At 41.4% G+C, this 26365-nt stretch overlaps 1 protein-coding gene across 1 annotated transcript in view; it reads right to left on the reverse strand.

Moving 5' to 3' along the window:
• Positions 1–3382: 3382 nt before the first annotated feature.
• The window catches only part of LOC136326525 (leucine-rich repeat-containing protein 37A3-like), a 50710-nt gene continuing 27727 nt past the window's right edge, over positions 3383–26365 (reverse strand). The window contains exons 7-15 of the mRNA XM_066262614.1: positions 26155–26229; positions 20241–20356; positions 17103–17240; positions 16459–16565; positions 15939–16043; positions 13870–13913; positions 5968–6022; positions 5755–5888; positions 3383–5645 (exon numbers count right to left, since the gene is read on the reverse strand). Of these exons, the coding sequence (XP_066118711.1) occupies positions 5573–5645; positions 5755–5888; positions 5968–6022; positions 13870–13913; positions 15939–16043; positions 16459–16565; positions 17103–17240; positions 20241–20356; positions 26155–26229 (847 nt within the window). The 3' untranslated portion in view covers positions 3383–5572. The remainder of the gene's footprint in view (positions 5646–5754; positions 5889–5967; positions 6023–13869; positions 13914–15938; positions 16044–16458; positions 16566–17102; positions 17241–20240; positions 20357–26154; positions 26230–26365) is intronic.

Here is a 26365-nt window from a genome sequence, read left to right on the forward strand (position 1 = left end):
TCTTTGCTTTTTTCTTTAGATTCCACATATAAGTGAAATCATATGGTACTTGTCTTTCTGTCTGACTTATTTCACTTAGCGTAAAACCCTCTAGGTCTATCCATGTGGTGGCAAATGGTAAGATTTCAATCGTTTTTATGACTGAGCAATATTCTATTGTACATGTGTGCCACAACTTTCTCTTATCCATTTGTCTGTTGATGGTTTCTTGAGTTGCTTCTATATCTAAATAATGCTACAATGAAAACAGTATAAAAATTTGGATTTTCGAAGCTTGGCTTGAATTTCTAAAGTACTAGAGTATTGGTGAATATTGAGAATTTAAAGTTGAATACTTAGCCCCAGGGAGCAATTACTGTATGATCCCCTTGTAGAAGGTGCCAGAGTGGTCAGATTCACAAAAACAGGAAGTAGAGTGGTGGTTGCCAAGGGCTGGGGGAGCAGAAATTGGTCAAGTTTCAGTTTTGCAAGATGAAAATGTCTGCAGATGGATGGTCATGATAGTTGCACAACAGTGTGAGTGCACTTGATGCCACAGAACTGTGCTCTAAAAATAATCAAGATGGTAAATTTTATGGTATGTGTACTTTACCACGATTAAAAACAAAGAGGGCCCTGGCCAGTTGGCTCAGTGGTAGAACATAAGCTGCTGATGTGTGGAAGTCCCAGGTTCGATTCCTGGTCAGGACACACAAGAGAAGCGATTATCTGTTTCTCCACACACACCCCAGCTCTCTCTTTTCCTCCTGCAGCCATGGATTGAATGGTTTGAGCAAGTTGGCCCTGGGTGCTGAGAATGGCTTCATGGCCTTGCCTCAGGTGCTAAAATAGCTCAGTTGCAGAGCAACGGAGCAGCAGCCCCAGATGGGAAGAGCATCGCCTGGTAGAGGGCTTGCTGGGTGGATCCCAGTCAGGGCACATGTGGGAGTCTGTCTCTGCCTCCCCACATTCCACTTAATAAATAAAAAAGAGGAAGAAGAAAAATGTAAAAATCACATAAGTCCCTCTTCCATCTCTGTCCAACAGCCATCTAATTTCTTCACCCAGAACATCTACCATCACCAGTTTCTGAGTATCCTTCCAAAAAGAGTCTATGCCTATACAAGCAAATTCATATATACACAAAAATTAGGGGGTCAGGGAACATGCAGATACTCCAGTACTTTCAGCCTTTTGTACAGTGCATTTTCACCAATGAAATAAAAGTTGGTTTTGCATCTCATTTGCATAATTGAACTTTCTTTTCATTGTCACTTGCTTTTCTGATGTTCTTGTTTAATAAAAAAAAATAAAAAAATTTTTAATCACTTCATAATTCATTTTTAAATATCCCCTAATTTCTGTGAGCAGTATAGATAGATCCATATGGAAGGAACTGAGGCTTCTCTCCAACAACAGGCACAACCTTGGCAGCCACGTGACTGATCCACCTTGAAAGTGGACCCTCCAGCCTCAGTCAGGCCTTCAGATGACTGCAGCCTTGGCCAATATCTTGAGTACCACGTGAGTGACCCAGAACCAGAATTTCCCAAGGCACTTCCAAATCCTTGACTCACAGAAATTGTGAGGAATGTTTATTGTTTTAAGCTGCTATTTTCATGTGATCTGTTACATAGCACCAGACAATCAATACACTGTATGATACAGCATTTCAGCTAGACTGAGTTGAGATCCTCTGAGCTGACCTATAAATGAATTATGCCCTTGTAATGGTTGGGGACTCTGTCCCCAGTCCCCAAGTCTTCCCTTCTACCATAATGCTTCCCATACCAACAACCCATAGATTTTCATGGGCACAAAACTCCTTGAACCCCTGTCACACAAAGAGGATAAATGTGCAAATATGAAGTAGGGTTTGCTTGTTTTGAGGGGAAACTTACACGCAGAATAATAACAGAGTTTACTCGATCCCCAAGCTTTCAGCCGCTGAGGCCAGACTTAGTCGGGGACCATGCGTCCCATGGCTAGAGCTCCTGTAGAGAGGGAGCCTGCCGGGAATGCATCGCGTTTACATCATCTGCTCCGCTGACATGGAAACTCCTTGATGAAAGAAATCATCTCATTAGAAAAGGGGAGTCTGGTTTTTGTGGTTGGCTGGCACCTGCTGAGCTAGCTAGCTGCTGAGCTAATAAAATGAGACAAGAAGTCATCTGGGGATGATCCCATTAGTTTCTCCTCACTCCTGGGTTCCCAACACTTCACTGACCCCCATTCCCAGGCTGGACACTAAACAGTAAATATGCGCTGGCTCGACAAAAAGAAAAACACCTGTTTTCCATTTTCCATAGGGAACTTTGGAAGGTAACTCGGGCAGGCACCAAGAGAAGGGCATCAGCCAATGAACACACCAGGTAGAAACTGGAGGCCCGTTCCCTCTGCCTGGAACCCTCTCTGTAATGCTGGTGGCCGAGGCCAGGAAGGTCCACACTGGTTTCGGGCAGACAGCAGAAAAACTGTGGAGCCAGAAAGCTGTGGGCCATTACCATTTAATAAAGTCTCACAACAGTGTAGAAGCAAACAGGCAGGGGAAAACTGCTTCTCAAACAAACAGCAAAAATGACCCCTCGCAGTGGCGGGCAGGCAATCCACAATCTGCCATCTGCAATCCCCCTGAGCACAAGCACCCGTAGCCTTACCTAGGCCACACACACCTGGCACTGCCAAGCGCTCACGCACTAATCAGGCAAAGCACTTGCAGCCAGTAAACCAGCGAGCAAGCCTAACACAGCTGCGCCACACTCCCTAACCATTTAGATAAGAATTCTAAATTGTCCCAATCATTTACCCTTTATCCTTATTCACAATCTCATCCTCATCACACAAATCCTTGTCATGTAGCTTCTGTGCTATGTTTTTCATAGCTGTGGCATGGAGAAGTCTATACATATCCCTAAGCCAAAGCAGCTGCCTGCTCCAGGAATCGCCCTCCTAAGAAACAGACAAAACAATATGAATTCTGCGTCTCCCCTGCTTTCTCCCACCACAGACACACTGGGCTGTTTCCCAGTCCTGCTGACCCACTGGGGGACTGTGTGCATTGTCCCCTGCATGGCTGGCACCATTCTCCATCTCAGATTGCTAAACCACCAGCATTCCTTTGTGGTCATTTAGGTCGATTATCGAAGCTTGTTCATTCAGAATTTCTTTTACTCTCTCGGGCATTTAAGTCACTGACTTACTACATGATCTAGCAACGTGGCTCCTTGCAGAAGGAGTGGAGGAACCTGTGCATTGTCACTTGGGGGTTGGGTGCCAGCTGAGCTGCAGGGCGCCGATCAGCACACACCGACCCTCAGCGGGGTCAGGAGAGGCTGCAACAGGACAAGGGATGGAGAAGTGGCTCAGCCATGTGTTTCCTGAAATCAGGGCCCGAGGAGAGAAGTCTTGTGCAATTACTGCGCTCACACATTCTTCTTTACCCCATCTCTCCGGCACCTCCCTGCTGGCTGTCCAGCAGTTGAAAGTTTTTTAAATTAAGAAAGAAAACCCAAAAATCCAATGTGAATTTTCCACTAGCTTGTAAGGGAGGAGAACCCGCTACACTGAGACAGGGCACGCATTTGTGCATGCGTGTAATGCCGGTGGCAGAGGCCGGGCAGGTTCACAATGGATTCGGGCAGACAGTAGAGAAACAGCGGAGCCGGAAAGGGTTGGGTCATTCTGTTTAATAAAGTCTCACAAGTGCACGGCAGGAGAAACCGCCTCTCAGGCAAACAAACAGCAAAATGGCCCCTCAAAGTGGCAAGCAGACAATCCGCATATCCGCAATTCCCCCACCCCTCTGGAGCTCAACCACCCATAGCTTTACATAGGCTATGCACACGTGCCTCTGCCAGGCACTTACACACTAATCAAGCAAAGGGCTTGCAGCTGGTACACCAGCGAGCAAGCCTAACACAGCCGCCCCACATTCTACCCCTTTAGGGTTGCTTGCCTCACAATAGGTATGTTACATACATTCCAAAAATGACAATTACAAAGGTACCCTTCACAATGTCTCCCTGAGCACTCTGCCGAGGGAGTTAACTGGAGGCCCACCTCCAAGTCCCCACCGCATGGTGCCAACAAGGCCACCCATCTTAGGTAGGGTTCCTGTACAGTCTAGGGCCATGTCCAATGAAGCCGTTCGCCTTTAAGGAGTGGTGTTGGGGCAGGCAAAAGCACGTTGCCCTGCTGTCCAAAACCAGGCTTGAGTGAAATGTCCTTGGTGCACATCTGCAACTGGATGGGAGCAGCTGCCCAGTGCAGGAGGGCCTCCACCAGAGCTGGGCACCCCCATCGAGGTCTCCCATTCAAATGTGGAATACTGTCCACAAGCAGCATGCCCATCCAGTAAGGGAGCCAGTGCCCCCTCCTGCTGCAGTCCCTGCTTTAAGAGTCCATTATGCCTGACCAGGTGGTGGCGCAGTGGATAGAGCATTGGGACTGGGATGCAGAGGACCCAGGTTCGAGACCCCGAGGTTGCCAGCTTGAGCTCAGGCTCATCTGGCTTACGCAAAAGCTCACCAGCTTGGACCCAAGATTGCTAGCTCGAGCAAGGGGTTACTCGGTCTACTGAGGCCTGTGGTCAAGGCACATATGAAAAAGCAATCAATGAACAAACTAAGTTTTTCGTCAAAACGAAAAACTGATGATTGGTGCTTCTCATCTCTCTCCATTCCCGTCTGTCTGTTCCTATCTATCCCTCTCTCTGACTCTATCTCTGTCCCTGTATTTTAAAAAAAAGAGTCCATTATACTGCTCAATGATACTAGCAACCTGTAGGTGGTTGGGGACATGGTACTTCCAGTCCACCCCTAGGTCTTGAGCCCATTGCCCCACCATCAAACCCATGAAATGGGTACCATTGTCACTTTCAAGGACCAGCGGCCACCCATATGCAGCACTCAGGTGATCCAGAACCTGTATGACTACCCTTTGGTCTGGGTTACAGGCAAGCAAATAAACAAAAAAGGAAAAGAGCAAATAAACAAAGGAAAACTGCTTTTCACAGTGAAGGGCAAGGGAGCAGGAAAACCACAATTCACAGTGGTGGGAGAGCGATCTGGGAGACTCGCCCCAGAGGGACACCACCCGTGGCCTCACACAGACCACACACACGTGGAGCGGCCACATGCTCATGCGCTAATCAGGCAAAGTGCTTGCAGCCAGTAAACCAGCGAGTAAGCCGAACGCAGAGAGGAAGGGAGCAAGAGAGAAAGAAACATCGATTCGCTTTCCACTTATTCATGCAGTCATTGGCTGGTTCTTTCATGTGCGCTGACCAGGAATCAAACCTGCAAACTTGGAGTGTCTTGAACACTCTAACCCAGTGGTTTCCAACTGCCAGTATGTGGGGCACTGTGGGTCCACCAGAAATCTCCTGCCAGTCCACAGCCCACCAGTTGAAAAACACTGCAGTCTAACCAACTGAGCTACCTAGCCAGGGCTTAAATAGTTATGTTTTAGTGTTTAATGTCTAACCTAGTTGCTAGTGTCGGTTATAAATTTATATACTTCAAAAGAAGGAAAATATATATTTTGTCAGTAATGCTGAGTACACATTTTCAGGTAGCCTGGGGAGGAAGTGTTGTTATGACTCCCTTTCTTCGCCTGTGTCCTCAGCAGCTGGTTCTGATATATCGATCCTGACTTCATCTTGATGCCTAAGGGAAAAAAAACAAGGCCAAGGCATTTACTCATGTAAGGAACAGTTAAACCATTCATTATTTCCTCACCTTAGACAAGAATTCTAAATTGTTCCCAATCACTTACATTTTGTCCGGAGACTCATCTTCATCGGATGACTCATCCTGTAGCCTCTCTGCCATACTTTTTTTCTGAATGGTGGTAAGTGGTCTATAAAGATCATTAAGCCACAGAGGCCTCCGGCTCCAGACACTGCCCGCCTAGAAACAGACAGGAAAATCTGAATTCTGCATTTTCCCTGCTTTGACCACCTCAATACTTTACCCTCCTCAAAGTTACCTCCATTTCACTTTCTGGAGAGCTTCTGTTATGTCCCATTACTGGCAAAAAGCCCCTTGGGGGAAAACATATACCAACAATTAGTGATTTGTGCCATATTCCATGTCTCTCATGACACACAGCTCTAATCTAATTAGGACTAACTGGGTAGCTGGGTAGAGTCACGAGAACAATCACCCCAGACCTGGGACCTTGAAAACAATTCCTTGCATGCTGGGCTCCCAGAAGTTCTCCGTGCCTGTTTAAAATGGCCCTGCAAGGTCTATGCGGAGACTCCTGCATGTGCCTTGAGAAGGCATCCAAGGAGGAGCCACCTCCTCCACTTCATTGGCTCTTGGCCAAGTGCTTTCCTGCAGTGAACAGAAATGCACAACCACACAGGGCAGAAGCGTCTACTCTCCAGAAGCATGTTACCTCGGCCCCCTCAGATGTAGTCTCCCATGCAGCATTTGTTTGGTGGCGGTGTGGGAGAAGGTGCTTTTATTTTCCTAGCTGCTTTATTCTGTAACTTAAAGCACACCAATTAAATGCCCTAGTCAACCTAGCAAAGTTATCGAGCTTGCTGACTTTCCTACTGTAGGCTGTCACTGATGAGTGAGTGAGTTGTGACCTCAGTTTAAATCTCATAACCAGCACTAAAGTACAAAAGTCTTTTTTTTTTCAAAGTTTTCTTTTAATACAAACAGAATAGGACAAAATCAGAGTGCATAATAATTTTTTTCAGAATTACCTATGTCTACATGGTCTGTGTGTACTGAGTTGTGACATAAAATGTAGCTCACAGCACAGTGGAGAAGTCCCCAACTGGAAAGGAACCATCCTCTTTCTGACACCCACTGACACTGTGACCAGGGAGCAAGATATTTTCCCTTTCCTCTTCTCCATTACCTTACTATTAAAGGAAAAGACAAAGTACTGTCTAAAGTGTCTTCCAGCTAAAATTCTATGAGGTTTGGATAAAGGAAACAGAGAGAGAAGGGACCTGAGAACAGCAGGATAAGAAGGGAAGCTTCCTCCTACTTTACAGGAAGGACTTGTTTATTCTACCCTTCATCAGCCTTGAAGGACACTAGTGCCCTGACCCCGAGACCCTGTGGCCTTCCCTACCTCTTCCCCAGCGCCCCCGCCACCAGCAGGAACAGGTACAAGCAGGTCCTCTCCCTCTGCACCCTGTTTCCTTAAAGGACTGTGACAGCAGATGCATCTGTGCCAGTCCCATTCTATCTCAGCTCTGGCTAGGGAGCTACTTTCCCCAAATCCAGCAAAGCATCAGGATAAATAAGTGTTCTTTCCAAATTTGGTGCTTTCTTTACTATAAAATGAACAGATTGAAATATATTTTTTTCAATGAGAAAGTCCTACAGGAATTGTCTGACTCCAACAAAAAGAGCAACATAAGAATAATGGGCATATCAGAAGGAGAAGAGAGAGAAAATGGAATGGAGAACATATTCAAACAAATAATGAGAACTTTGGAAAGAACTAAAGCCTTAAATTCAAGAAGCAAACAGAACACCAAGTTATTTAACCCTAACAAACCTACTCCAAGGCACATCATAATGAAATTGGCACAAACCAATGACAAAGAAAAAGTCTCAAGGAAGCCAGGGAAAAGAAGAATACAACATATAAAGGAAGGCCCATTTGATTATCATCAGATTTCTCAGCAGAAACTCTACAAGCTAGAAGAGAGTGAACCCCAATACTTAAAAGTTCTGAAAGAGAGGAACTTCCAGCCAAGAATACTATACCCATCAAAGCTATCCTTCAAATACAAAGAAGAAATAAAAACATTCACAGATACAGAAAAGATGAGGGAATTTATCACCAGAAACCCCCACTTCAGGAAATACTAAAGGGGGTTTTCTGGCCAGATACAAAGAACAAAACAAAAACAAACCACAAGTAATAGCTCCATCAAGAACACAATAAAATCAAATTTAATCTGTGACAACAAAAACAAAAAAGGAGAGAGGACAAAGATTAACAGTAGCAAACGAGGATGGAATGCAGAAGCACTCATGAGATAATGTACTACAATGAACAATAGGTACCCTTTCCATTACTTAATGGTAACCACCCCTGAAATAACCAACACAGAAGCACATGGCTTGAAAAAAGAAGCAAGAGAGAAAAAAGTATGGATTACAACCAAACAAAAACAAAGGATAGAAAAACAAAAGAGAAGAATCAAACAAGATACAAAACTATCAGAAAGTAATATATAAAATGGCAATAGGAAACCCTCAAATGTCAATAATTACACTAAATGTAAATGGATTGAACTCATCAATAAAAAGACACAGAGTAGCAGAATGAATTAAAAAAGAAAATACAACTGTATGCTGGCTGCCTACAAGAAACACATCTAAGCTACAAGGATAAAAACAAATTCAAAGTGAAAGGCTGGAAAACAATACTCCAAGCAAATAACATCCAAAAAAAAAAGCAGGTGTAGCAATACTCATATCTAACAATGCTGACTAAAGACAGAAAAGGTAATTGGAGACAAAAATGGTCATTTCATAATGATAAAAGGGACATTGAATCAAGAAGATATAACTTCTTAATATATATGCACCAAACCAAGGAGCACCAAAATATATAAGATAGCTACTGAATGACCTAAAAACAAAAACTGACAAAAATACAATCATACTTGGAGACCTCAATACACCACTGATGACTCTAGATCGTTCATCCAAACAGAAAATCAATAAAGAAATATTGGCCTTAAATTAAACACTAGAACAATTGGATATGATATAGACATCTACAGGCCATTTCATCCCAAAGTGACAGAGTATACATTTTTCTCTAGTGTACATGGAACATTCTCAAGAATTGACCATATGTTGGGCCACAAAAATAACATCAACAAATTCAGAAAGACTGATATCATAACAAGCATATTCTCCGATCATAAAGCCTTGAAACTTGAATTCAACTGCAAGAAAGAGGTAAACAAACCCACAAAAATGTGGAAACTAAACAACATACTTTTAAAAAGCAAGTGGGTCTAAGAAGAAATAAAAGCAGAGATCAAAAGTTACATACAGACAAATGAAAATAACAATACGACATATCAGAATCTCTGGGATGCAGCAAAAGCAGTAATAAGAGGGAAGTTTATATCACTACAGGCCTATATGAACAAACAAGAGAGAGCCCAAGTAAACCACTTAACTTCACATCTTAAGGAACTAGTAAAAGAAGAACAAAGGCAACCCAAAACCCGCAGAAGAAAGGAAATAATAAAAATCAGAGCAGAAATAAAAAAAACAGAGAACAGAAAAACTATATAAAAAAATTAATAAAACAAAGAGCTGGTTCTTTGAAAAGATCACCAAAATTGACAAACCCTTGGCAAGACTCACTAAGGAAAAAAGAGAAAGGACTCAAATAAACAAAATCCAAAATGAAAGAGGAGAAATCACCACAGATATCACAGATATACAAAGAATTATTGTAGAATACTATGAAAAACTATATGCCACCAAATTTAACAATCTAGAAGAAATAGATAAATTCCTAGAACAATACAATCTTCCTAGACTGAATCATGATGAAGCAGAAAGCCTAAACAGACCCATAAGCAGGAAGGAAATAGAAACAACTATCAAAAACCTCTCCAAAAATAAAAATCCAGGACCAGACGACTATACTAGTGAATTCTACCAAACATTCAAAGAAGATTTGGTTCCTATTCTACTCAAAGTCTTCCAAAAAATTGATGAAGAAGCAATACTTCCAAACACATTTTATGAGGACAACATAACTCTCATACCGAAACCTGGCAAGGACAACACAAAAAAAGAAAACTACCTACCAATATCACTAATGAATACAGATGCTAAAATACTAAACAAAATACTAGCAAATCGAATACAACAACACATTAAAAAGATAATAATACATCATAATCAAGTGGGATTCATCTCAGAATCACAAGGATGGTTCAACATACGTAAAACAGTTAACGTAATACACCATATCAACAAAACAAGGACAAAAACCATATGATCCTATCAATAGATGCAGAAAAGGCATTCGATAAAATACAACACAATTTTATGTTTAAAACACTCAACAAAATGGGTATAGAAGGAAAATATCCCAACATAATAAAGGCCATTTATGATAAACCACCAGCTAACATCATATCAAATGGCATAAAACTGAGGACTTTTCCCCTAAAATCAGGAACAAGACAAGGTTGTCCACTCTCTCCACTCTTATTCAATGCAGTGCTAGAAGTTCTAGCCAGAGCAATCAGACAAGAAAAAGAAATAAAAGGCATTCATATTGGAAAAGAAGAAGTAAAAGTTTCACTTTTTGCAGATGATATGATCCTACACATTGAAAACCCCAAAGACTCCACAAAAAGACTACTAGAAACAATAAACCAATACAGTAAGGTCCAGGATACAAAATTAATATACAAAAGTCCACTGCCTTCCTATATGCCAACAATGAAACATCAGAAAACAAACTCAAAAAAATAATCCCCTTCATGGTTGCAACAACAAATAATACCTAGAAATAAACATAACAAAGAATGTAAAGAACCTATATAATAAAAATTACAAAGCATTTTTAAGGGAAATAGAAAAAGATACAATGAAATGGAAAAACATTCCTTGTTCCTGGATATGAAGAATAAATATAGTCAAAATGACTATATTACCCAAAGTGATATACAAACTTAATGCAATTCCCATCAAAATTCCAATGTCATTTTTTAAAGAAACGGAACAAAAAATCATCAGATTTATATGGAACTATAAAAAACCCTGAATAGCCAAAGCAATCATAAGGAAAAAGAACGAAGCTGGGGGCATTATAATACCTGACTTCAAGTAAGAGCCACGACAATCAAAACAGCATGGTACTGGCAGAAAAATAGACACTCAGACCAATGGAACAGAATAGAAAGCCCAGAAATAAAACCACATATACATGGTCAAATAATTTTTAATAAAGGGGCCAACAACACACAATGGAGAAAAAAAGCCTCTTCAACAAATAGTGCTGGGAAAACTGGAAAGCCACATGCAAAAGAATGAAACTTGACTACAGTTTGTCCCCTTGTACTAAAATTAATTCAAAATTAATTCAAAATGGATCAAAGACCTAAATATAAGACCTGAAACAATAAATTACATAGAAGAAAACATAGATACTAAACTCATGAACTTTATGAATTTGACTCCAAAGGCAAGGGAAATGAAGGCAAAGATAAATGAATGGGACTACATCAGACTAAGAAGCTTTTGCACAGCAAGAGAAACTGACAGCAAAACACACAGCCAACTAAATGGGAAATAATATTTTCAAACAACAGCTCAGATAAGGGCCTAATATCCAAAATATTCAAAGAACTCATAAAACTCAACAACAAACAAACAAACAATACAATAAAAAAATGGGAAGAGGACACGAACAGACACTTCTCCCAGGAAGAAATACAAATGGCCAACAGATATATGAAAAGATGCTCATCTTCATTAGTTATTATAGAAATGCAAATCAAAACTGCAATGAGATACCACCTCACACCTGTTAGACTAGCTATTATTAACAAGACAGGTAATAGCAAATGTTGGAGAGGCTGTGGAGAAAAAGGAACCCTCATCCACTGTTGGTGGGAATGTAAAGTAGTACAACCATTATGGAAGAAAGTATGGTGGTTCCTCAAAAAACTGAAAATAGAACTACCTTATGACCCAGCAATCCCTCTACTGGGTATATACCCCCAAAACTCAGAAACATTGATACGTAAAGACATATGCAGCCCCATGTTCATTGCAGCATTGTTCACAGTGGCCAGGACATGGAAACAACCAAAAAGCCCATCAATAGATGACTGGATAAAGCAGATGTGGCACATATACACTATGGAATACTACTCAGCCATAAAAAATGATGACATCATATCATTTACAGCAAAATGGTGGGATCTTGATAACATTATACGAAGTGAAAAAAGTAAATAAGAGAAAACCAGGAACTGCATTATTCCATACATAGGTGGGACATAAAAGTGAGACTAAGAGACATTGATAAGAGTGTGGTGGTTATGGGGGAAGGGGGGAAAGGGAGAGGGAAAGGGGGAGGAGGTGGGGCACAAAGAAAACTAGATAGAAGGTGACAGAGGACAATCTGACTTTGGGTGATGGGTATGCAACATAATTGAATGACAAAATAACCTGGACATGTTATCTTTGAATATATGTATTCTGATTTATTGATGTCGCCCATTAAAAAAATAAAATTATTTTTTAAAAAAAGAGATGATATTTTCAAACAACAGCTCAGATAAGCACCTAATATCCAAAATATACAAAGAACTCATAAAACTCAACAACAAACAAACAAAAAATCCAATAAAAAAAAAATGGGAAGAGGACATGAACAGACACTTCTCCCAGGAAGAAATACAAATGGCCAACAGATATATGAAAAGATTCTCATCTTCATTAGCTATTAGAGAAATGCAAATCAAAACTACAATGAGATACCACCTCACACCTGTTAGACTAGCTATTATCAGCAAGACAGGTAATAAAAAAAAAGTGTTGAAGAGGCTGTGGAGAAAAAGGAACCCTCATCCACTGTTGGTGGGAATGTAAAGTAGTACAACCATTATGGAAGAAAGTATGGTGGTTCCTCAAAAAATTAAAAATAGAGCTACCATATGAGCCAGCAATCCCTCTACTGGGTATCTACCCCCAAAACTCAAACACATTGCTATGTAAAGACACATGCAGCCCCATGTTCATTGCAGCATTGTTCACAGTGGCCAAGACATGAAAACAACCAAAAAGCCCTTCAATAGATGATTGGATAAAGAAGATGTGGTACATATAATATATACTATGGAATACTACTCAGCCATAAATGATGACATTGGATCATTTACAAAAACATAGATGGACCTTGATAACATTATACTGAGGGAAATAAGTAAATCAGAAAAAACTAAGAACTATATGATTCCATACATAGGTGGGACATAAAAAAGAGACTCAGAGACACAGACAAGAGTGTGGTGGTTACAGGGGGCGGGGGGGAGGAAAGGGATGGGGTGGGGGAAGGGGAAGGGCACAAAGAAAGCCAAATAGAAGGTGACAGAGACAATTTAACTTTGGGTGATGGGTATGCAACATAATCAAATGTCAAAATAACCTGGGGATGTTTTCTCTGAACATATGTACCCTGATTTATCAATGTCACCCCATTAAAATTAATAATTTTTAAAAAATGAAAAAAAAATTTTTTTTGCTGAATTTACTCCCAGACCATAAGTTGTGTTTCTTCTGGGATAACTTTTACTTCTGTGCAAACTCCTTTTCTGGATGAGGAACAATCTGCTCTTCTCAGTTAGGATCATCCAGTGAGGCCGCAAGAGCTCATCAAAGGGCCGATCTGCCCATGAACTCTGTAAGTTCTGCGCTGCATCTTGGGAGCTCTGTTCACCTGAATGTGCTCGATGATCAGTGTCTATATCTAACCCCTATTCAGTATTACTCTCTGCATTTTAAACATGCGCAGCAAGAATTCAACACTCTATTTGGACCCCCACTCCCGTGTCCAGACCTACTGTTTGGCCTGAATGCGACTACAACCTCCACCATTATAGGGATGGAATAGCACACATTGCTTTTGTAAAGAGATATCCTTCATATACTTGGTGGCTTTTTAGACATGCATTGTCCTTAATGCCTGAGCAGTTTCACGAGTTAAAGAAAACAGGAAAATTTGATTTGCATGACTTTGTGGGATTTTCTGGGTCAAGTGAATACTGAACCATTTTCAGAGGTCACCTCAGGCCGCTTACGGGGAAAGCAAGCTCCTCTAGTTTTAAAATTCTACTTTAAAAACTGTCAGACTAGCAATTACCTTGAGCTTCCTTTTCTCTCTTCTTTGTACAATTTGTGACAGATCTGTTTTGGAAGAAACAACAGCATGATTATTCATCACACCGACCACTATCTCTAAATCATTCTTGATTCTCTTTTAAATGAGATAACTCTTTTGAGGACAGTAATTCTGTTTAATAGTCCTTGGACTCTTCCACAAGAGTCCCTAATGTAGACTCTTGCTTGCAACTGGCAATGCATTTTATTGGCTGTTTTAGATAATATGCAGCAGGTAATCCCTAATAAAATGACTCTTAGAAGAATAGAAAAAAATATATACCTACAGAAAATCCACACAGCAGCTTTAAGTTCAAGTAGATGCCTGTTACTAATCTACTATTCATCATGTTGAAGTCCTAATCAATTTAATAAGAAAAAAAATGAATAATTTGAAAGCAACAAAAGATACTTAATTATGAGATGATGCACAACCTAAAAAGCTCAAGAGCATTGACTAAAATTTTATCGCAAGTAGCACAATTCAGTAAGAAGGCTAAATCCAAAATCAAGAGATCAACATGCAAATCTCAATAGCTTTCCTATATGCCACAAATAAATAATAATAAAATGAAAAAAAAAGATGCCTGACCAGGTGGTAGTGCAGTGGATAGAGTGTCGACTGGGACGCAGAGGACCCGGGTTCGAGACCCCGAAGTTGCCAGCTTGAGCGTGGGCTCATCGGGTTTGAGCAAGGCTCAACAGCTTGAGCCCAAGGTCTCTGGCTCGAGCAAGGGGTCACTCGGCCTGCTGTAGTCCCCCAGTCAAGGCACATTTGAGAAAGCAATCAATGAACAACTAAGGAACCGCAACAAAGAATTGATGTTTCTCATCTGTCTCCCTTCCTGTCTATTCCTCTCTCTGACTCTGCCACAAAACAAAGAAAGAAAATGAAAAAAAGGGCTGATTTACAATATCAATAAAAATGCATAAAGTAACAAGGAATAAATTTCAAAAGAAATGTCTAAGACCTACGTGATAGAAACTTTAAAACTCTTCTGAAGGACACTAGGAAGAATATACAACATGAGCTATCACATTCCTGGACTGTTGTAATGTGTCAATTCTCCTCTAATTAACCTACAAATGTGATGCAGTCTTATTCAAATTACAACACAGTTTGTAGAGACATTTGGTAGAGAAAATATTCAAGAATAGCTATGAAATGTATTAAAAAAAAAAAAGGAGAAGCTTACCCTACCAGATACCAAAATGTGTTATAAAGGAACTGGAATCCCCTAGTGACACTGCCACTGACACAGAAAAGATAAATGTGTCAACGTGCAGAGAGAGATAAGGGAATTTTAGATGGCCAAAGGCACAAACAAAGGTAGGAACAGGCATGGTGTGGCAAGGTTATGAGGAGGGGCTGCTTTAGCTAGAATGAAGGGCTGCCATCCCCATTGAAAAGGTAAACAAAGTAAATTAGTAGGGTAGAATCAGGACTGTCAGCTTATTAAATCACTCTGATTAGCAACCCCCACATGCTCAGAAAGCAAACCATTATGAAATTGAACAAAGGGACACAAGCAAACTCCAGGAACAGGTGACTATATGACATGCTTTAGAGATGCAGGATAAGGTTGCAGTGTTTTAACTAAACTATTTGCACTGACAAGATCACACTTTAAGCCAGGGTAATGTAGCGCCATGAGGATGGAGATTCTGCGTCTCTCCTCATTGCAGCCACAAAGAAATCAGAAAGAGAGTCACTGTTGATACTGCACATCAAATGAACATGTTCTTTTTGAGCTGAAGAAATGTTGCTATCATGTCAACTCTGGCCTGTTAAACTTCTCAAAATAATCTAGTGGCTTACCTTGCTGTCAAGGTAGAACTCACTCTCAAGAGAACTCTGGGAGTGAGCTTCCTTTAAAAATCCCTGGGATATAGTTTGTAATAAAAGAACAAAACGTATCTCGGTGCTCGTGACCAAAGCGGAATATCAAGTAGGAGTAGGTGGGAAAGTAGCTTTCATTTTCTGTTTGTGGGTTCTGAATCTATTCTAAGGACAGAGGGTATTATAAAAACCTGAATTAACTGTTGCCTTACCACAATGAGACAGAAAAGGAAAAATAACATCGCTGCTGCCACAGAAATGGGTAATGCCACAATGAGGTTTTTGTTGAATAAATACGGTGGAAGTTCTGTTTTTATCTAAAAGAAAAAAAATTTTTTTAAAGAAAACCAGTAATAGAAAGGATAAAAACTAACAATTATTGAATCTATTCTAAAGAATAGCTAACTATTCTTAACTATTACTTGTTTAAAACCCCACTCTTTCAGGTGAATACATAGGTTCTTAAAGAATGCACCAAATCTACTGTGTAATGTAATCTTAGCATCAGGATTTTCTTGTGCAATTTATCCTGTGTATTAGTTCTTCATTTATCTACCCTAGGGACAGTGGCACCAGTCTCTAAATGAGCAGATTGGGAGATCACAGTTTTCGCCAAAGTCACATGTCAACACGAGAGACAGACTAGGCACCCCTGGTCCTCTGCCGGTGCTTTCATGGCCTGTCCCACTCTGACTAAACGTCCAGGTCCCGTGTTTCAGGAGCTGTCCTCACCTTTTCATTCTTGGAATGGATACTCTTATTTTTCAAGTGGCCCGTTTCCCACTCTGCATTGGGAACCTCGACTTTCTGCTTCTCCTTGAGAAACTTCCTCAGGAGACCTGTTGCAGAAATCAGAATTTCCTCAATTATTTTTGTAACTTGAATTATAAAATTCAGGTTTAAGAGAAGAGTTCCCTCTGTTGCTTTTAACACAACTTGGGCATATTGCCAAGTTGTACATTTGAAAAAGGGAGTTTAGCCTGACCAGCCCGTGGCACAGTGGATAGAGCTTCAGACTGGGATGTGGAGGACCCAGGTTTGAGACCCCAAGGTTGCCAGCATGAGTGTGGGCTCATCTGGTTTGAGCAAGGGGTCACTCGGTCTGCTGTAGCCCCCAGTCAAGGCACATATGAGAAATCAATCAATGAACAATTTAGGAGCCGCAACAAAGAATTGATGTTTCTCATCTCTCTCCCTTCCTGTCTGTCTGTCCCTCTCTCGGACTCTCTCTACCACAAAAAAAGAAAAAAAAAAAAAAAAAGGGGAGTTTAGTAATGTTAATTCTATATCTTCTAGATTTCCCTCCAAGAAATAAAGCAGCACGTAACCTAGTGCTCTAAGAACATCAGTTGTGTCATTAAAATCAAGCTACTCACTCATCAAGTCTGACAGCAGGTTGTCACGTGTTTCTGGGGACGTCTTCTCCGGTTCAATAGTCAGCTCAGTGCTGGTGCTTTCTCTATGGCTTCTTACTGCATCTAATAATGCTGCCTTTGCTGTGGACAGATCTTCATCTGTCAAAAACGAAGAGACCACTTTTGATAAGGAAACACTCATGGGACAGCTTTTGTCAGTCCACAGCCTGCATCTGACTCAGATCAATTAGGAATTGGCAGATATCTCAGTGCTATTTACAGAGGAGAGAAATAAACCCTACCTAAACCTATGCTTGGCAACACAATGAAAGTAGAAAAGGTATCTTTTTTGAAAGTGGTCATTTACTCAGATTTCATAGCATGATTATAGTAACTTTATTTAGAATTATTGATCTGGTCACCAAGGGACACCTGCCTAGTACTGAGGAAAAGCCAAGGCCGGAAGACACCTCTCAGGTAGACTCTCTGCAGATCCACGTGACTCCTCACATTCATGTGCCCCATCCTGTCCTGCTCAGATGCGGAGGGAGCATGAGGCTTCCTCTCTCCATCGTGTCAGTGTGCTCGTGTTCTTGCTACCGTCACAGGTGACCAAGATGAACACCCAGTGCCAACATGTCCTCATCTGGACCTGCCCTTTCCAACCTACCACCCACTCCTCAGCTTGGTTCCTGCTGCCACATATCCTGACACCCACAGCAGAAGGCTCTATACACAAACACCACTATGTCTACTCTAGCTCTTTGGTTAAATTTAGGCAGGCATTGGCACTGGCTGGTTGGGTTCATGGTAGAGCATCTACCTGGCATGTGAATGTCCCGGGTTCAATTCCTGGTCAGGGCACACAGGAGAAGCAACCATATGATTCTCCATCCCTCCCCCTTCCTCACCTCTCTCCCTCTCTCCCCCTCCCACAGCCATGGATGGATTGGTTCCAATGCGTCAGCCCCAGAAACTGAGGATGGCTCTGTGGAGCCGCCCCGTAGGTGATAAAAACAGCTTGGTTATGAGCACACCCCAGATAGGCAGAGCATCGGCCCCAGACAGGGGTTACCGGGTGGATTCCAATCAGGGCCTGAGGGAGTCTCTTTGTATCTCTCTCCTCTAACTTAGAAAAAAAAGAAGGAAAAATTTAGGTGGGCATCTAAGATGTAGGTTAAGAGACTTGCCAGGTTGTGTGCCAATGTGGAAAGTTCCATAAGTCTATGAAATAATACTTGGGGTCATAAAATGCAGAAGGAAAGAGCAACTTTGGTCAGAAGCCTACTTTGCTTTCATTTCATGTCATGTCTTATATTTTCAGTTAAATCTGGGGAACTATCTAAACCTTCTGACCACATGAAGATCAAGACATTTCTGCAGCAGGGTTTCTTTTATGAAAGAATTAAAAGTATTGCTGGTGGTGGTGACGGTCAGAAAAGAAGGTCAGAGTCCTACGAAAGGAGCAGCACGGGCTTCAGAGAACCCCAAACTGGAAGCAGGAGACCTGGTCACCAGGTGACAGCAATGAATACTTTCAGATCTTGTTTTTACACATCTGTAAAAGGAGATGGAAATGCATGTTCTGCCCACCTTTGGGTAAAAGAAACTAATATATTTGGTCAAAGAATTGTTTTGAAGAATAAGTGACACTGTGTTTATACAAGTAGCAAAGTGTTATTATTTATGATGTGGCCCAGATCACTGACAGACACCCCTATTCAAGCTATCGGGGCAGGAGGACACATTTTGGAACCAATCAGAGAGGTGCCAATGAACCTAACATGTAGAAAATACTTAAAAGCACGTGAGTATTTGGTGGATAGAAAACCTTGAGCTTCAGAGCAGGCTGGGAGTGGGACAATGTAAGAATACAAGAGCTTTCCATCCATTAGAAGGGTTGGGGGGCAGTTCTGCTTTTTGAACCAGAAACTCTCAGGTTCCAAATAAAACATTCATGAAACAGTATCATTTGTACTCTTTTTATAAAATTGCAAAAACACCCTAACCAGGCAGTGGCACAGTGAATAGAGCATCGGCCTGGGATGCACAGGACACAGGTTTGAAACTCTGAGGTCACTACTAGCTTGTGCATCTTGAGCTTGAGCAAAGTCTCAAGCTCTGGGTCGCTAGCTTGAGCATTATACATGATTCATAGCTGCTGGCTTGAGTCCAAAAAGTCACTGGCTTGAACTTCAAGGTCACTGGCTTGAGCAAGGGGTCACTGGCTTGTCTGGTACCCCCCAGTCAAGGTACATATGATAAAGCAATCAATGAACAACTAAGGTGCCTCAACGAATAATTTATTTTTCTCATCCCTGTCCTTTCCTGTTTCTCTGTCCCTCTCTCTTTCTCTGTCATTCTCTCTCACTAAAAAAAAGAATTGCCAGAACAATTAAAATAAAAATTTATCTATACCTGTCCCATAAGGCAAAGGGGAATGAAAACCTAATGCATACAGAACCAATATACAATTTACAAACTGTGACCCACTAATGATCAAGTTCTCATATGGAAGTAAAGCACCAAGCAGAAAGCACAACGCACAGTATGTGACCATTAATGTTACTTCCCTTCCCCTTCCATTCCTTTCTCATGTGCCTTAACCTGACATTTAGCAAGGGAGTTGTTCTTAGAACTGTAGGGTGTTGAACTCTAAATGAATGAATAAAAATGCCGTTACATTATTTGTTTAAAATTATTCTCCTTTAGGCCCTGGCCAGTTGGCTCAGCAGTAGAGTGTTGTCCCAGGGTGGAAGTCCTGGGTTCAATTCCTGGCCAGGGCATGCAGGAGAAGTGCCCATCTGCTTCTCCACCCTTCCCTCTCTCCTTTCTCTCTATCTTTCTCTTCCCCTCCCACAGCCAAGCTCCACTGGAGCAAAGTTGGCCCAGGTGCTGAGGATGGCTCCATGGCCTCCACCTCAGACACTAGAATGGCTTGGATTGCAGCAGAGCAATGCCCCAGAGGGGCTGAGTATCACCCTCTGGTGGGCATGCTGGGTGGATCCCAGTCGGGCACATGCGGGAGTCTGTCTGTCTGCCTCCACCCGCTTACTTCAGGAAAAAAACAAAAAACAAAAAAAATTTATTTTCCATTAAAAATAAAAAAATTAAAACATAGTAAAATTAAAAATTTATCATCAGGCAATTCAGACTCACCACAAGGCGTGTTTAACACACATGCAGTTTCACAGTCCAGTTTCACTGTCTCACTGACAGCCTCAATATCATTTTTCAATTGGCAAAGGCAGCAGGTCAAAAGGCTGGGTAAGATCCTACAAATGGAAACACAGAGAATTCAGTTAGTGCACAGGAGTTACTTGAGTAGGCAGAAGAGGTAGGCCAAGGCTACCCCAGGGCTGTGGAGAAAAGAGTTGCTGGGCCACATCGCTTGAACAGGTTGGTAGGGATCTGCTGTCCATACGCTACCCTTGAATATTGTACATAAAGAGAGAGGAGGCCCGAAGTGCCCAACAGCAGGGGAAGAATGGCAGTGGGTATGGAATGCCTAGCATGAAGGGGGTAGGGATTAGAATTGGGTGACACAGATCTATACTTTAATTCAGAAGTATATCCTCACAACCCAAAAGTCTCACTTAGGGTAGAGAGTACACAGGAAGGGGGAAGACTTTTAAGAAGACTCTGAATTAAGTTCCCAACTTATGGAGTCCATTTCATAATTCCTAATTGTTAGTGATAAATATATTAGAAATTACTCTGGGCATAAAAAAACCATATATAAATAATAATATTTGAACACTCAAAAGAATAAAGTTAATAAGGTATAAAGTAATTTAAAGAAGAGCCCTTTAATTTAAAATGATACTCAAAAAGAAAAGAGGGGAGTCCTGGCCAGATAGCTCAGTTGGTTAGGTCATCATCCCAATATGCCAGGTGGCAGATGTGGGTTCAGATCCTACCTGGTCAGGGCATATAGAGGGATCGACCAATGAATGCATACAGCAGCGGAACAACAAGTTGATGTTTCACTCTCTTTTTCTCTCTCCCTTTTTATCTCTCTAAAATCACTTAAGGCCCTGGCCGATTGGCTCAGTGGTAGAGCGTTGGCCTGGCGTGCAAGGGGTTTCGGGTTTGATTCCCGGCCAGGGCACACAGGAGAGGTGCCCATCTGCTTCTCCACCACTCCTTCCTCTCTGTTTTTCTCTTCCCCTCCCACAGCGAGGCATCATTGGAGCAAGGATGGCCCGGGCACTGGGGATGGCTCCTTGGCCTCTGCCCCAGGCGCTGGAGTGGCTCTGGTCGCAACAGAGCGACGCCCCGGAGGGGCAGAGCATCGCCCCCTGGTGGGCAGAGCGTCGCCCCTGGTGGGCGTGCGGGGTGGATCCCGGTCGGGCGCATGCGGGAGTCTGTCTGACTGTCTCTCCCCGTTTCCAGCTTCGGAAAAATACAAAAAAATAAAATAAAATAAATAAAATAAAATCACTTAAAATTTTTTCTTATGATAGAGACAGAGAGACAGAGAGGGGACAGATAGGGAGACAGGCAGGAAGGGAGAGCAATAAGAAGCATCAATTCTTTGTTGTGGCACCTTAGTTGTTCATTGATTGTGTTCTCATCTGTGTCTAAACTGGAAGACTACAGCAGAGCGAGTGACCCCTTACTCAAACCAGCGAACATGGGCTTAAGCCAGAGACCTTGGGCTTCAAACCAGCGAACTCTGGGTTCAAGCCAGCAACCATGGCTTCATGTTTATAACTCCATGCTCAAGCCAGGAACCCCATGCTCAAGCAGTGACCTCGGGGTTTAGAACCTGGATCCTCTGCATACCAGTCTAATGCACTATCTCCTGCACCAGCACTTGGTCAGGCTAAAATCAATTAAGATTTTAAAAAGATGGGGAGGCCCTGACCGGTTAGCTCAGTGGCAGAGCGTCGGCCTGGCGTGCAGGAGTCCCAGGTTTGATTCCCGGCCAGGGCACCCAGGAGAAGTGCCCATCTGCTTCTCCACCCCTCCCCCTCTCCTTCCTCTCTGTCTCTCTCTTCCCCTCCCGCAGCCAGGCTCCATTGGAGCAAAAGTTTTCCTGGGCGCTGAGGGTGGCTCTGTGGCCTCTGCTTCAGGCGCTAGAATGGCTCTGATTGTGGCAGAGCGATGCCCCGGATGGGCAGAGCATCGCCCCCTGGTGGGCATGCCGGGTGGATCCCGGTCGGGCACATGAGGGAGTCTGACTGCCTCCCCATTTCCAACTTAAAAAAATATATATGGGGAGCTATTATTTATAGAATTATGCTAGCTATTAAATGAGAAAGGAATAATAAAAAAAGTATCACTGTATGCCTGACCAGGCAGTGGCGCAGTGGATAGAGCGTCAGCCTGGGATGCAGAGGACCCAGGTTTGAGACCCCGAGGTCACCAGCTTGAGCATGGGCTCATCTGGTTTGAGCATAAAGCTCACCAGCTTGGACCCAAGGTCGATGGCTTGAGCAACGGGTTACTCAGTCTGCTGTAGCGCCCCTGGTCAAGGCACATATGAGAAAACAATCAATGAACAACTAAATTGCCACAATGAAAAACTGATGATTGATGCTTCTCATCTCTCTCCCTTCCTGTTTGTCCCTATCTATCCATCTATCTCTCTCTCTCTCTCTCTCTCTGTTTCTGTAAAAAAAAAAAGTATCACTTTGTAATCGATGTAATAATGGATTCAGACAAGAATTATTATTGACTTTTATGGATTCTTGCTGTATTGGCCAAGAGTTTGCTTAAAGGCTTTAATCACTGTAAAAAAAATAGAAGACTGGATAAAGAAGATGTAGCACATATACACCATGGTATACTATTCAGCCATAAGAAATGATGACATCGGATCACTTACAACAAAATGGTGGGATCTTGATAACATTATACAGAGTGAAATAAGTAAATCAGAAAAAAACAAGAACTGCAGGATTCCATACATTGGTGGGACATAAAAACGAGACTAAGAGACATGGACAAGAGTGTGGTGGTTACGAGGTGGGGGGGAGGAAAGGAGGGAGAGGGGAAGAGGGAGGGGGAGGGTCACAAAGAAAACTAGATAGACGGTGACGGAGGACAATCTGACTTTGGGTGATGGGTATGCAACAGAATTGAATGACAAGATAACCTGGACATGTTTTCTTTGAATATATGTACCCTGATTTATTGATGTCACCTTATTAAAATAAAAATTTATTTATTAAAAAAATTATTATTGATGCACAGTTCAGTAATAAGTTGAAAGTAGAATCCTCACTGATCCCAAAGAATCAGCCCACACATTCTTTATTAAGTACAAAGGGAAAAAGTCTCTTTACAATGGAGTGATCTGGGAGATACCACCTTCACCAAGTGGTCAAACTTAGCATTATGGGACACTTCAAGTGATGAAATAGGAAGGATATATCACCTATGTAAGATTTTTCCTAGAAAGGTTTACGTTGAACCTATTCATGAGCAAACAGACAAATCCAGACTGTAGGACAATTTACAGACAATGGTCTTAGACACATCAACAATGCCAGTGTCATAAAAAACAATATGTATTTATAAGGGTAGATAAATGTTTTAGACTAAAGAAAACATGACATGTGATGCTTAATGTCTGATTGGATCCCCAATCAAAACAAAACAGATTTAAGTATATTACAAAAATCTAAAAATGCAAACTGATCTATATCACCAGAAAACAGATCAATAATTGCACTTGGATTGGGGAAGGCAAGGAGACCTGAAAAAATTTTTTCAGGTGATGAACAGTTTTATTTTGGCGATGGCTTTGTGGTCTATGTGTATGTAAATGAATATACACACACATATATATGATATATTTTAACACACCTTATTATATGTTAATTATAGCTGATGGCTTCACATTATATATATATGTAAATATATATACACACACATGCATATATATCAGCACAAATTATTGTATGTCAATTATACATCAAAGAGTTGCTAAAATAAGTGATATAAACAATTGAAAAAATTTGAGTATCACCTCTTTATTATATAACAATTGTGTAAGAATTTAATTTCTTCAGTGCATTAATAGTATTGTAGTTATAGAGAGCAATGATTTTGAATATCTGGAGAGGAAGTCATAACTGACAAGGGAAGGACTCACTGTGGCAGATGCTGGGGGAGGCTGAGGAGGATGGGGCAGAGCTGTGACCAGTAGATTTGACACTGTGGGGAAGACAGTCATTTGCAGGCTGACCTGTCAAAAGCAGGTGGAGCAGACTGCTAATTGCAGAGCCCTTTCCCACACTAATATCATGTAATCCCCTCAACCATCCTCAGCATAACAGCAAGTTCCTATTAACCTGCCATGTTGGAGGAGAGGGCACAATTAAAGGTACAATAAGTCCAGTAATAAAATGTCACAATAGGGCTCTACAGAAATATTTTCCAAAAACTGCAAGGAAGTGATACCTACTCCTTACTTTACATCGTACATAGAAATTAACCCAAAATGGGCCACAGACCTAACTGTAACTAAACAACTTCTGGAAAATATAGAGGAGAAAATCTATGTGATTTTAGGTTAGAGAATGGGTTCTCACACAAAGATTTCTTAGATAAGGACCCAAAAAGCACAAATCATTTAAGAAAAAGACTGCTAAATTAGACTTCATCAAAATTTAAATATTAAAAACTTCTGGTCTTGAGAGATACTTTTAATAGAAAAAAAGACAAGCCACAACCTAAGAGAAGATATTTACCAAACACGTGTCTGAGAGAAGGGACTTACATAAAGCACTCTTAAAACTCAATATGCAATTAAAAATGGATTTTGAATAGATGAAATACTGCCATCTGCAACAACATAGATAAATCTTGAGAATATTATGCTAACTGAAATAAGGAAAAAAAGCTAAGAACTACATGGTTTCACTCATATGTGGGAAATAAAACTGAGACCCATAAACACAGACAATAGTATGATGGTTACCAGAGGGAAGAGGTGGGACAGTGGCAGGAGGTAAAGGGGGCCCAATACACAGTGACGGAGAACAGTTTAAATTTGGGGTGATCGGCACATAATTCTGTATACAAATCGTGTATCATAGAGATGTACACTTGAAACCTGTATGATACTATTAACCAATGTCGCCTCGATAAATTTAGTAAAAGATGGAAAGAAATGAAGTGGCAGACACTTCACTGAAAAGGATATTTTCACATGCATGGTCTATAATCAGCTATTGCAGAAAAGCAAATTCAAACCACAATGAGATACAAATACATTCCTACTAGAAAGGCTAATTTAAATATATATATAATATATATGGTAAAAATGTGGAGCAACTGCAGCTCTGATCTGCTGGTGGGAAGGCAACATGGTACAGCTACTTTAGAACACACTTTAGCAGGTTCTTTAAATGTTGCTGCTTCCCACTCCTTCCCTCTGAGTCTCTCTCTCTCTTCTATCTCTAAAATCAAAAAATAAAATCTTCTTTAAAATATGTTAAATTTGCACTCAGCATAATGTAGCAATTTATGCTTAGGTATTTTACACCTAAGCAATGAAAACTTATGTTCATACAAATACCTGCCTGTAAATGGTTTTTAGCAGCTTATACAAGCAGAAAAACTAGGAACAACTCAAATATGCATTAACTGATGACTGCATGAGCAACCTGGGATATTCACACAATTGGAATACTACACGGCAATAAGAAGGAATGAACTACTGACAGATGCGGCAACATGGACGGATCTGCAAAGGATTACACTAAGTGAAAGGAGCCAAACACAAAAGCCTCTGTGCTACATGATTCATTTATAAGACACTTTAAAAAAGGCAAGACTGTAGTGACAAAGATCAGACTGGTGCTTGCCAGGGGCCTGTGGTGGGAGGAGGGACTGACTGCACAAACACCTGAGGGGCTTTTAGGGTGACAAAAGTATTCTGTATCTTGAATGTGGTGGTGGTCATAACTACACATTTATCAATCCTCACTGAATGGCTGCATTAAAACAGTGAATTTTATTAAATAAATAATGCCTCAATAAGCCTGACTTAAGAAAGTGATAAAGCAAACCTAAAAGAAAAATTAACTGAAAATAAATATAAGAAAAGTCAACTTACAGTTTTTCCAGTTTACGGGTCTTCATGATGACGGTCTCAACTGTTTTAAGTGACACCTGTGTTGCTCCCAGGTCTCTGAAGGAGAAAGCCCAAAGATGCACGATATGAACCCAAAGGAAAAAGTTCTACACTTAAAAAGACACTTAATATGTGATTTACTTCAATCTGGCTTCTCTGTCAAGCCAGCTCAAGAGTTTACTTGCCAAAGATG

This window comes from Saccopteryx bilineata, chromosome 2 (genome assembly GCF_036850765.1).
Source record: "Saccopteryx bilineata isolate mSacBil1 chromosome 2, mSacBil1_pri_phased_curated, whole genome shotgun sequence".
NCBI lineage: Eukaryota > Metazoa > Chordata > Mammalia > Chiroptera > Emballonuridae > Saccopteryx > Saccopteryx bilineata.